Here is an 11,511-nt window from a genome sequence, read left to right on the forward strand (position 1 = left end):
ATTGCCAGCGCCGAGCTGGAGCCTCCCGGAGCCGAGATCCGCGGGGTGCAGCCTGGCTTCGCTGGTGCCCAGGCGCTTAGAGCTCCCCCGCAAAAGGGTCCTCCAAAGCCTGACCTGCCCTTCATAAGGCAAAAGGCCTTTTGTGGTTTAATGGTTAGTTGAAAGACCAGCCTAATAAAACGTTGTAATTTCTTTTTCTTCATCGGTGGAGTCCTGTGGAGGTGGCTGTCAGACCTCGTGTGTTGCCACTTCCATAAGTAATTCAACAGAAGCAGGAGAGGGTGAGGTGGCAAATTCCGCTGGTGATGCTGGGATTGTCTGAAAATTGCCGTTGCTTTTCATGTTTGAATTTCGTTTGCCTTTTTAGTAAATGTTAACTGGAGACAAAAGGAATACTGTATGTAATCAGTGATGGACTTTGAACTGTTCCCGCTTGATAAAGATTTTTGAATTGTAACAACAGTGCATATCAAAAATCAATGGGTTAGTGCAAATAATCAGGAAAGAAATAAGGATCAACACACAAAAAAAATCTTCTCAAAATACTGTGTAATGCACACTGCACCCAGATCTTCAATACTGTCTGCTTTGGGCTTCATTGTAAAAAGACAGAGTGGAATTGGAAAAGAGAGAAAAACAGAGGGCCAGGGATGCTTAAAGTGAAGACTATAATTCAGTCTGAAAAAGCAGTTGCTTTTGGGGGAAGGGAGAGGGAATGTTAAAGGTCTGTTGAGTGACAAGTGATATGGAAGTAAATAGGGAATGACAGTAATACTTCACCGAGAGAGTTCACTGGAGCAGTCCTGCAGGACTCGGTACAAAAGTTTATGCATTGAGCAGCTGACACTGCTTGTTCTGATGAGAGAATTCTGAGGTCCAAGTTTTAGATTCCAAGTTTAAGTCAAGTAAATGCTGATTTAACCCGGGGGATTCCTTTCTGCTTATTCTGCTGAAAGTTTACAGGGATTCAAACAATTGTCAAAAATATTTATGTAAGGAAATTTTTTTAAGTGGCTGTTAAAAGCAAAATGTGACCGGGCAGTGGGAGTTCACTATATATTTGCCACGTTTGTAGACCTTTCTGTTGGAGAAGGGGTATTGGACCAGACTGTTTATCTCATCTAGTATGAAAACCATTCCCATGGATTATGTTTTACAATATTAAAACTCAGTGTTGTATTAGTTATTGATTCCAGGCTGCTTTAGAAGTTTACAGTAGTTTTTTGTTACTGAGACCAGCTTAGATTTGATTGCTCTTCCCTGCTCACACTGGGCAATTTGGAAGAGAGACATTACTGGTGGAAAGTGATGACAGTTTTTCATTGATGTTTTCTTAAGCATTAAGAAACAAAAAGTTTAAAAGATCAAGTTTTGATGTCTTCAGTTCCTTCTCTGTAGAATCATGGGTCACAAACTACTCTGAGTGAGGGAAAGTTTAAGTAGCTTGCTTGATATGAGCTCTGGTACAGATTTTAGGGTCTCCAGCTACTCTTTTCAGTCCAATTTTGTTTTTCTTGAATGCCTGATGCTTTTTTGTTCCACTCTGGTTTAGTAGAAACTCAAAAGAATCCCTTTAAAATGTATGGTTTCATCTTTTAGAAGCGAAATTAATGCTGATGGGTTTGTTTTTAAAATTGGAAGCTAAGTCTTTCCTGTCTTCTTTCAGCTCTCGATGAAGGAGATATTGCCTTGCTGAAAACCTATGTAAGTAACATACATACACAAGAGTGTTAAACAAAAATAGTCCTGTTAGGATTTGAGTGCAAGAGTGAAGGGATGTGTATTTAGTGAGTAAATCTGCTTCTCTGACTGCTTTTCTTTCCTGCCAAAATCTTTTCTTCCTTTTCTCTTCCAACAAGAAAGCCCCAAACCCAGCCCACAACCCTGAAAATAATCCAGTAGTTTTGTTAGCTTGGAACTAATGAAGTCTTTTCTATTTTTGCTTTGTATCTTGTAACTGACTGTCATAGGAATCTAACATCTAGGGCTTTACTGGGGCTCTTTCACTAACCAATTTTCTTGCTTCATAAAGAACTATACCTTTAAGATCCCTTCTCCCATCAAATTTACTTGCTTTTAGCTATTGTGTTAACAAAATATCAGTGAGTGATACACAGACCTTGTCAGAGAGAGTGTAATCTTGGGAGGTGTTTTCCATGGACAGTAAGGTTTAAAATGCAAATCTCCCCTCTCCACCAGAAAGTACAGTGGATCTGTGAAAGAACTCTTGAAAAATGAAACTTGCAGCTTAGCGTATGTCTGGATTTGGCTATGTTTGCCAGAATTCTGAATTTTGTTGACACTGAGACTCTACGAAGCTTTCGAACTGGGGAAGGACTCTGAAATATGGCTTGTGCCCACTGCACCTTCTTTTTTGTTGTCAAGTTGATACAAAGGAGATCTTGTAAAGAAAATCCAGATCCAGGTCTGCCCGCATTAGGCAGGTCAAGATAGTAAAGCATTTTATCCCAATGTATTTGGTTTGTGTGGCAAGGTTTTGGTAGTGGGGGGGCCACAGGGGTGGCTTCTATGAGAAGCTGCTTGAAGCTTCCCCTGTGTCCAATAGAGCCAGTGGCAGCCTGCTCCAAGACAACCCACCACTGGCCAAGGCTGAGCCCATCAGTGATCGTGGTAGCACCTCTGGGAGAACAAAGTTAAGAAGGGGAGCAAAAAACCCAAAACTGGACTCAGTTGGAGAAGTTCATGGAGGACTGTCTCCCATGGGAGGGACCCCAGGCTGGAGCAGGGCAGAGTGTGAGGAGTCCTCCCCCTGAGGAGGAAGGAGCGGAAGAGACAGCATGTGGTGAACCAACCACAACCCCCATTCCCTGTCCTCCTGTGCTGCTTGCAGGGGAGGAGGTAAAGAAATTGGGAGTGAAGTTGAGCCAGGGAAGAAGGGAGGGGTGGGGGGAAAGTGTTTTTAAGATTTGTTTTTATTTCTCATTACCCTACTCTGATTTGATTTGCAATAAATTAAATTAATTTCCCCAAGTTGAGTCTGTTTTGCCTGTGACGGTAACTGGTGAACAATCTCTCCCTGTCCTTATCTCAACTCACGAGCTTCTTGTTATATTTTCTCTCCCCTGTCCAACTGAGAAGGGAAGTGATAGAGTGGCTTTGGTGGGCACCTGGCGTCCAGCCAGGGACAGCCTACCACAACAAGTAAGAATCTAGCTTCTGATTTGCCCCATGATGATAGAAAGGTTGGGTAAGGTAGTTAAAGCACTTGTACAAATGATTTTTAGGTAATGTATACAGAATTCCATCTGTATATAACTTTTACTAAGTCCTTTTTAAAATTTTGAAAAAAATTATTTAAAAAATAAGGCTGAACAGGTTTAAAGTAAAAAAAAAATCCTCTATGTTGACAAATATGAAAAATTTCCACTTGCGCAATTGGTTGCTTGTGCGTAGCTGCACTCTGTTTTTGCGAGCAGAAATATTGTTACTGGAACTTCGTACTGTCTTTTTTGGCTGTGTTCAGTCGTTGGCTCTTATACCAGGGCGTCTATTGAGCATCTTTACACGCAGCAGCTATTGGCATTTTTTCCTAAACATAAAGTAATTTGAGTTACAAAATCTACATGATATTTCTTTTCCAGGGCCAGAGCACGTACTCAAGGCAGATCAAGCAAGTAGAAGATGATATTCAACAACTACTTAAGAAAATCAATGAGCTCACTGGTATCTATTTCTTAAGATAACTTTCAATAGAAGAGACACATATACCAAAACAAGTGCTTTAAGAAGCTGATTTTAAACAACTTCTGCATTGGTTTATTATTGTTATTTTTGTCAAAAGAATGCATTTCTTTATTTGGTAACATGAGATTTTTGCTGTGTAGGTGATGGTCTTTTTGACTGGGCAGGGCTAACCATATGATTATGTGATTTTGTAGTTTAATGTATTTTTATTCAAAATTGTAATGAATTGGAATGCCCCTTTCTGTCACTAGATAATTTGTTGTAATTTGTGTCAAGTGCGTTTGAATAGTGAATGAACTTCCATAGACTGCAAAAACCCAACATATTAAGTAGTGGTACTAGTCCTTGTGTAACAAAGGATGTGTATCAGAGCAGTTAGCATTTCAAATCAGCTGGTTTAAAATCAGCTGATCAGTTATGGCAGTTACAAGAAAAATTAATTTGTTCCTTAATTTTTCATTGTTGATTCCACTGATGTGTGTTTGTTGCCCTGTTACTCATCCTCTAGTGGCCTTCAGTTCTGCTGGGAAGAGCACAATTTCTATTTTCCAATAAAATCCTTGTCTTTCAAATATATCATGTCTTTCAAATATATCATGGAGATGGTACTTTTTATATCCATGTTTTGGAAGATTTATTAGGTTTTTCATCTGTGTGAATCCCTTAGCTTCTGATATCTTGTACTAAAGCTTTCCCTTAGTGAAAGCACTTGGCAGAGTTTCACTCCTCCTCTGAAACTTTTAGAAACATGCTTCTCTTTCTATCAAGCTTGGTTGTAATTGTCCCCACACTGCAGAATTGTGTTAGAGGATGGCTAGACTGGTGTTTGCAAGTTCAGCTGGCACAGTCATGTAGGCCTCATTTCTTTAGGAAACTTGTTTTTAGGAAGTCCATCAAAGATGTGTGTACATATGTTTTGGAGATCTCAGTAAGCTTCCTGCAGGCTTGTATGTAAAGTTCTTGGTGTGTGAAGGATTGCTGATGTGCCAGTTAGCCGCTTCCTCCTCAGATTGTCTGTGTTGTACATAGGAATCAAGGAATCCGACACTGGGCTGGCTCCTCCTGCCCTTTGGGATCTGGCCGCAGATAAGCAAACTCTCCAAAGTGAGCAACCGTTACAAGTTGCAAGGTGGGTGCACTCTTCCTCTTTGCAGTGGAGCTGCATAGTGTTACAAATGTGATTTATAGTTTATGTGTAGACTTCTTAAAAAGAGCAGATTCATGTGTTGTGCATATTGAAAGTGCTTTTTACCATTGTGTCAAAAAGGAACTGTGTTATGCTTGATGATGTGTTATGTATCAGAAATGTGATGTGTTTCTGTATCAGAAACAGTGTGGCCAGGAGGAGTAGGGAAGTGATTGTGCCCCTGTACTCGGCACTGGTGAGGCTGCACCTCAAATACTGTGTTCAGTTTTGGGCCCCTCACTACAAGAAGGACATTGAGGTGCTGGAGTGTGGCCAGAGAAGGGCAATGAAGCTGGTTGCTGGAACACAAATCTTACAAGGAGCGGCTGAGGGAATGGGGTTGTTCAGTCTGGAGAAGAGGAGGCTAAGGGGAGACCTTATCACTCTCTACAACTACCTGAAAGGGGGTTGTGGCAACGAGGGTGTTGGTCTCTTCTCCCAAGTAACTAGCAATAGGATGAGAGGAAATGGCCTCAAGTTGCACCAGGGGAGGTTTAGATTGGGTATTAGGAAAAATTTCTTTACTGAGAGAGTGGTCAAACACTGGAACAGGCTGCCCAGGGAGGTGGTGGAGTCGCCATCACTGGAAGTGTTCAAAAAACGTGTGGATGTGGCACTTCAGGATATGGTTTAGTGGACATGGTGGTGTTGGGTTGATGGTTGGACTTGATGGTCTTAAAGGCCTTTTCCAACCTTAATGATTCTGTGATTCTATGTACTACATACTTGTGCTTATTCCTGTAATTATTGTATGGTGCTATAATAATAGAATCACAAGTACAGTAGCTATTTTGGTGTATTTAGAAAACATGACTGTCTTATCTTGATGCTTATACAAATAGCACACCAGTTAGTTTGTCTGCCTGGTGGTGTTAATTGTATGTTCTGTATTAGGTGTACAAAGATAATCAATGCAGACTCCGAGGATCCCAAGTACATTATCAATGTCAAGCAGTTTGCCAAATTTGTGGTGGATCTCAGTGACCAGGTGGCACCTACTGACATAGAAGAAGGCATGAGAGTTGGGTAAGCAAAATCTTTGTGTTCTTATGAGTTTTACTGGAGACTGAAGCTTTCTCATCTGATCATTAGTTTGACAGGTCAACAACTATCATTTCATATTTTTGCAGTAGTTGAAATTATAACAATAATGTCTTCCATAGAATCATAGAATAGTTTGGGTTGGAAGGGACCTTCAAAGGTCATCTAGTCCAACGCCCCTGCAATGAGCAGGTACACCTTCAATTAGATCAGGTTGCTCAGAGCCTCATCCAACCTGGCCTTGAATGGTTCCAGGAACGGGGCATCTACCACCTCTCTGGGCAACCTGTGCCAGTGTTTCACCACCCTGATTGTGAACAATTTCTTCCACAGATCTAGTCTAAATCTACCCTCTTTTAGGGTAGTCTTTCCGTTGGAAGACAGTAACTCACCTGCATGCTGTGCTGGAATCTTTTGATTTTGATGTCATTCTGCTGAGAACTGTGCGTCATAGACTGAAACCTGTCGGTCTGGGTCCCAGTAGTCCCAGTGTTCATGGAGTCTGCATAGCCTGCTTCCTTTTTGGCAGTCTGCACAGTTGTAGGCAGGGAGGCTACAGGAATTGTTCACTGAGGAGGTGAAGCCAGTTACTTTTAGAATCAATATTTTGCCAGTTTGTTTGTTCTGGGGGATATTTTTAAGTTTAGTTTTCAAAATACTTTAGAATTAATATTTTTGGAAACTTTAAACTTCTCTGCAGAAGCAATTCCAGTTTCTAGCACATCTGACTGTTAGCTTTAAGAGTTGAGTTGTCGTGATGCCAGAGAAAAGAACAGTTTAAGAATTAGGCTTCTAATTTGCAGAGTTGTTTCTACATGACAGATTAATTAACTGGTGTTAAAATAATAGTCTTTATGCTTTCTCACCAGGGTGGACAGAAACAAGTATCAAATCCATATCCCCTTGCCTCCAAAGATTGATCCCACAGTCACCATGATGCAAGTGAGAACTGCCTTTACTTATTATGACATTGCTTTGTCTTGTAATTTTTACTACTTTGGCTGAATTTCTTTTGGGTTTTTGAAAGCCTAGAGAGAGATGCAGCATCAGGCTGTTAACTGCTCGCTCACCTTTTTGTTGTGCAGGTGGAAGAAAAACCAGATGTCACCTACAGTGATGTTGGTGGTTGTAAAGAGCAGATTGAAAAGCTGAGAGAGGTGGTTGAAACCCCTCTGCTTCATGTAAGTAACCTCCAGATTGAAACTTCTATTATTTTGAGAGTATTCTGGTCATCTGTTAGTATCTGAAAAAGCAAGAAAAGATAAAGTAGCTGAATGTAAACACCCAAGTGAGAGGACGTCTAGTTTTAACAAGTGAAATCCAGCCTAGTCTGGTTTATATTCCTCGTCACTGATGATTTTCTTAACTTGCGTATACTCTTTGATGCACATAATCTTTAATTTGCACATAACCTTGCCTTCTGTTTCCCACCATTACAGCCTGAAAGATTTGTTAACCTTGGAATTGAGCCTCCCAAAGGAGTCCTTTTGTTTGGGCCACCTGGTACAGGCAAAACTCTTTGTGCCCGTGCTGTTGCTAACAGGACTGATGCCTGCTTCATCAGAGTAATTGGATCTGAATTGGTGCAGAAGTATGTGGGAGAGGTAAGAGCAAATACTTGATGGAGTGTGGAGTGATCTGTAGTTTTCCAGTCGCAGGGACTAGACACCATAGTGGGTACGACGGATGGATGTGCTTGCATGCTGGAGATACAGGGGGAGAGGAACTGTCAAACAAATCTCTGCAGATCAGGCAATCGGTTACAAGACCTGAAGTATGCCGACCTCGATGAAATGGATTTTGCAGTGCAGAGTTTAACCGGCGGTTCGGGCGGACTCTAGGATTAGGATTCCATTCCCAACTCTGCCACTTACTTTTCACTGATCTGTACATCTGAAGTTAAGAGTAGTAATTTGTCTCTCCTTTATAAATTGCTTTACAATTTATGAATGTTCCATTATCTATATGTGTACAAATAAAAGAGTTTTATTAGTGGAAACTTAAAAGTGTTTGGAAGCATGAAAAGTTTAATTTTGGTAGTTTTCCTTTAATTTGTCTTGAATCTTTAACAAAATCCTGATTTTTGCTTTCAGGGAGCTCGAATGGTTCGTGAACTCTTTGAAATGGCCAGAACTAAAAAAGCTTGTCTTATATTTTTTGATGAAATTGATGCCATTGGAGGTATGTTGGTAGTACATATAGCTCTAACCTCATATGAGAACTTTCAGGTTTTCTTTTCATGTTGTAATTCTTTATCTGTATTGCTACATTTTAAGAAATGTGCTTGTAAATACCTATTTATCAAAACGACTACCAGCACATTCTGTGTCCAGGAAGCTATCAAGAAGTGGTTTATATAGTTTGAACATATTTAGCCTGGATGAGAAGTCATTTTTGCACATTTGGAACACCCACATTATTTGAACTTTAGTGAAGAATTTCTGTATTGCGTTTGCAAAAAGTACTGTTAATTTAAATCCCCTTCAGCTTCTGGACAACATACTACGTCTTTATTACTGCCTGAAAATTAAATTAGTTTTTCCCCCTCCGCCAAAGGAAGTACTTGGGTCCTTTGAAAGTGAAACAATTTTTACACAGACAAGGGGGCAAGGATTTTGGTTGAGGGGATGTAAAAAACCTAAACAAACTACATGTATAAATTTCAGCAGCTTGGCCAGTTATTAGCAGCGAGATAGGCCCTTTCAGGCTAAAGATGAAGATACAGTGCGTGTTACAACTGACAGATAACACCACTCACTCTTTGGTTGAAATGTGTCATTTTCAAATAACTCCCTCACACTTTTTTTTAAACTTGTCACAAATATTTGTAAGCAATTTAAAATTATTTTTCTGGGTGTTTTCTGTGTAGCAGCTGTGACACCTCCTCTAGGCTCTGAAGGTCCTTCTCGCATTTCGTGAACACGTGTGTCTCCTCTCTCCAGGGGCTCGGTTTGATGACGGGGCTGGTGGTGACAATGAAGTGCAACGCACTATGCTGGAGCTGATCAACCAGCTGGATGGCTTTGACCCGCGAGGCAACATCAAGGTGCTGATGGCTACAAACAGACCTGATACTCTGGATCCAGCCCTGATGAGGCCTGGCAGGTTGGATAGGAAGATAGAGTTTAGCTTGCCTGATCTTGAGGTGAGAATGCTTTCTTTCACAGCTAAGTATATTCTTATGTCAGAGTGTTTCTTCAGCGAGGGTGCTAGTGTCTGGAAGCAGTTCATGAGAATTAACACAAGCAGCACTCTTAACTTACGTGAAACTACATGGAAATTTTGGGGATTAAAGATGTGCCAAAAAGGTTTTCCCACACTGTGTTGATTCCTGATTTCCACTGGTAAATAGCTCCGGTCATTGTATATTCCTGACTTACCAGATAAAGAGACCTTTAACCAGTTCCGTGATTCGGTTCTTCAGTTGGAATGTTATGTTTGTCTCTTTTGAGAGAGATTTCTTGAGGTACTTCTACCATAAAGCTCTTTTTTGGAGTTATTTTTTTAATACAATAGCATGAACACTTAAACATGCTAGTCCAGACATAGGAAACTATAGTTGGGCAGCAAATAAAATACTTATTTTCATCTGCCCTTGCTCTGGATGTGGACAGCTGCACACTGAGAGTCATCACCTCTTTCATAGTGTGAACACTTCTATCCTTCACTTTTTCTTTTCAGGGACGAACTCACATATTCAAGATACATGCTCGTTCGATGAGTGTTGAAAGAGACATAAGATTTGAGCTGTTGGCTCGGCTGTGTCCTAATAGCACAGGTAAGCTGAATTTTTATTTTTTTTTTAAACAGTTTTGTATATGCTTGCTCTCCACTGGTGGTCAATGTTGAATTTGAGTATCCCTTTCTTTCAAAGGTGCTGAGATTCGCAGTGTCTGCACGGAGGCAGGCATGTTTGCTATCCGAGCACGTCGAAAAATCGCAACAGAGAAAGACTTCTTAGAAGCAGTGAACAAAGTCATTAAATCGTATGCGAAATTCAGTGCTACACCCCGCTACATGACTTACAACTAATCCCTTGGCATGTTTTTCCTGTTCCTGTTCACTTTCTGCGAAACAAAATCCAAGTGTAGTAATTCATGTCTTGTTCTTGGAAGCTAGAAATAAATGGAGTATTCCAAAGAGTAGGTGCGAGTTCATTACGAGTATGTATATTCTACACTAGTGGAGTATTGCTGCTGTAAAAAAAAAAATCTGAGTGAAAGGCTAGTGAGACGGCCTAAACTGAGATACTTTAAAGTCGGATACCTGGGCAATCCAAAGTTTAGATCTTCAGTTACCCTTTATACCCCAAAACTTACCATCTCAGCTGTGGTGGCACTGAAAGATCCCTAAGTGACCGCAGTGATTCCGGGCGTGCTCAGTAATGTTGCGTGATGCTTGGCAGCGAGGTGTTGGATGTGTCCCTCTCAGGAACGGCAGGGGAAGAGAGCCGAGGAGAAGGCGTACGTAGCTCAGCTCGCGTGCCTCGTGGTCTAAGTCACTGCCCAGCTTAGGGGAGAGGTGAAGGGACGTGTTTCCTCTCCCTGGGTGAACACTCTGGTACCATCATAACTTGCTTTTTTTTTCTTCAATGGTTTCCTTCATCCCTTTTGCTGAGATTCTTTGTTTCTTACAAAATAGTAAGTGGGTCAAGGAGGAGGAAGTAGTACGTGTAATTTCTTAGCGCTAATTGAAAGAAGATTCCTTTTTCCTGTTCCTGCTCTAAAAAAGATTGAAGTTTGACATCTGTCTACTAGTGAGCACTTTGATACACTAAGATGCTGCTACGCCCAGAGCATGACCCTGACGGGGCTGGACGCTGCGGTACCTGGGCAATAGCTGATAGTTGTTGGCAGCAGGCACCACTGAAAGGTTGGTCTTCATTCGTCTGGCATGTTCCCGCACAGCTGGCTGGTTTCCTCAGTGAAAAGCCTTTCATTTTCTTTTTCTGCAAGTGTTGCGTTAAAGCTTTGGCAGGGGGGAAAAATGTTTTTGGGAACTGCTTTCTGTTGGAAGTGAGAGAAGTTTTTTCAGGTCTCCTTTCAATACAACTGCCATCAACTCATCAAGCTTAGATTGTGAAGCCACTTTTTTTTTTTTTTTGAAAGAGGAAGTGTGTGTGATAGGGAGAGAGTCTCTGCGGTACATGGACTTCATTGGGATTTTGGCCGGTGTTGGTATCCTGATAAACAAACCTTGGCAGCTTGAAAAACCGGTGTCAGTGTTATGTGTTATTTTGGTAAGAACATTTTGGGAAGGAATGCAAGTTGATTGGTGGGCCAGAATTTTTTTAATTAATTTCAAGCCTGAGAGGAAGGAGATTCAGAAAGCGGTGCTGAGAGTATCTATTTACCAAGAGCAGCACTCAAAATCAAGCATACCTTCTGCTTAAGAAGGGCATGTGAAGTATGTAAAAAGAGTTAATTCAGGATACCTGGATAATCATCAGTATTCCTGCAAAACAGGAGGGGGAGACGAATATTACTCTGATTATTAAGAGGTATCAAACCAGCACTAGGCTATCCAGCAGCATCTGCTGTGGCGGGGGCGGCGGCGCGCGGGGGGGGGGGGGACCACCC

The 11,511-nt window shown here is 41.2% G+C and overlaps 1 protein-coding gene across 1 annotated transcript; it reads left to right on the forward strand.

The window, feature by feature from the left end:
* Positions 1-1,666: 1,666 nt before the first annotated feature.
* On the forward strand, positions 1,667-10,072 carry PSMC2 (proteasome (prosome, macropain) 26S subunit, ATPase, 2; the record flags this gene model as incomplete). The annotated part of the gene is made up of 11 exons (XM_010284519.1): positions 1,667-1,704; positions 3,603-3,684; positions 4,735-4,834; positions 5,786-5,917; positions 6,802-6,874; positions 7,018-7,113; positions 7,372-7,536; positions 8,026-8,113; positions 8,875-9,077; positions 9,614-9,710; positions 9,807-10,072. Coding segments are annotated over 11 exons (1,232 nt in total), but the record flags the coding sequence as incomplete, so codon positions are not given.
* Positions 10,073-11,511: the final 1,439 nt, after the last annotated feature.

Source organism: Phaethon lepturus, unplaced genomic scaffold (genome assembly GCF_000687285.1).
Source record: "Phaethon lepturus isolate BGI_N335 unplaced genomic scaffold, ASM68728v1 scaffold12883, whole genome shotgun sequence".
NCBI classification, from domain to species: domain Eukaryota; kingdom Metazoa; phylum Chordata; class Aves; order Phaethontiformes; family Phaethontidae; genus Phaethon; species Phaethon lepturus.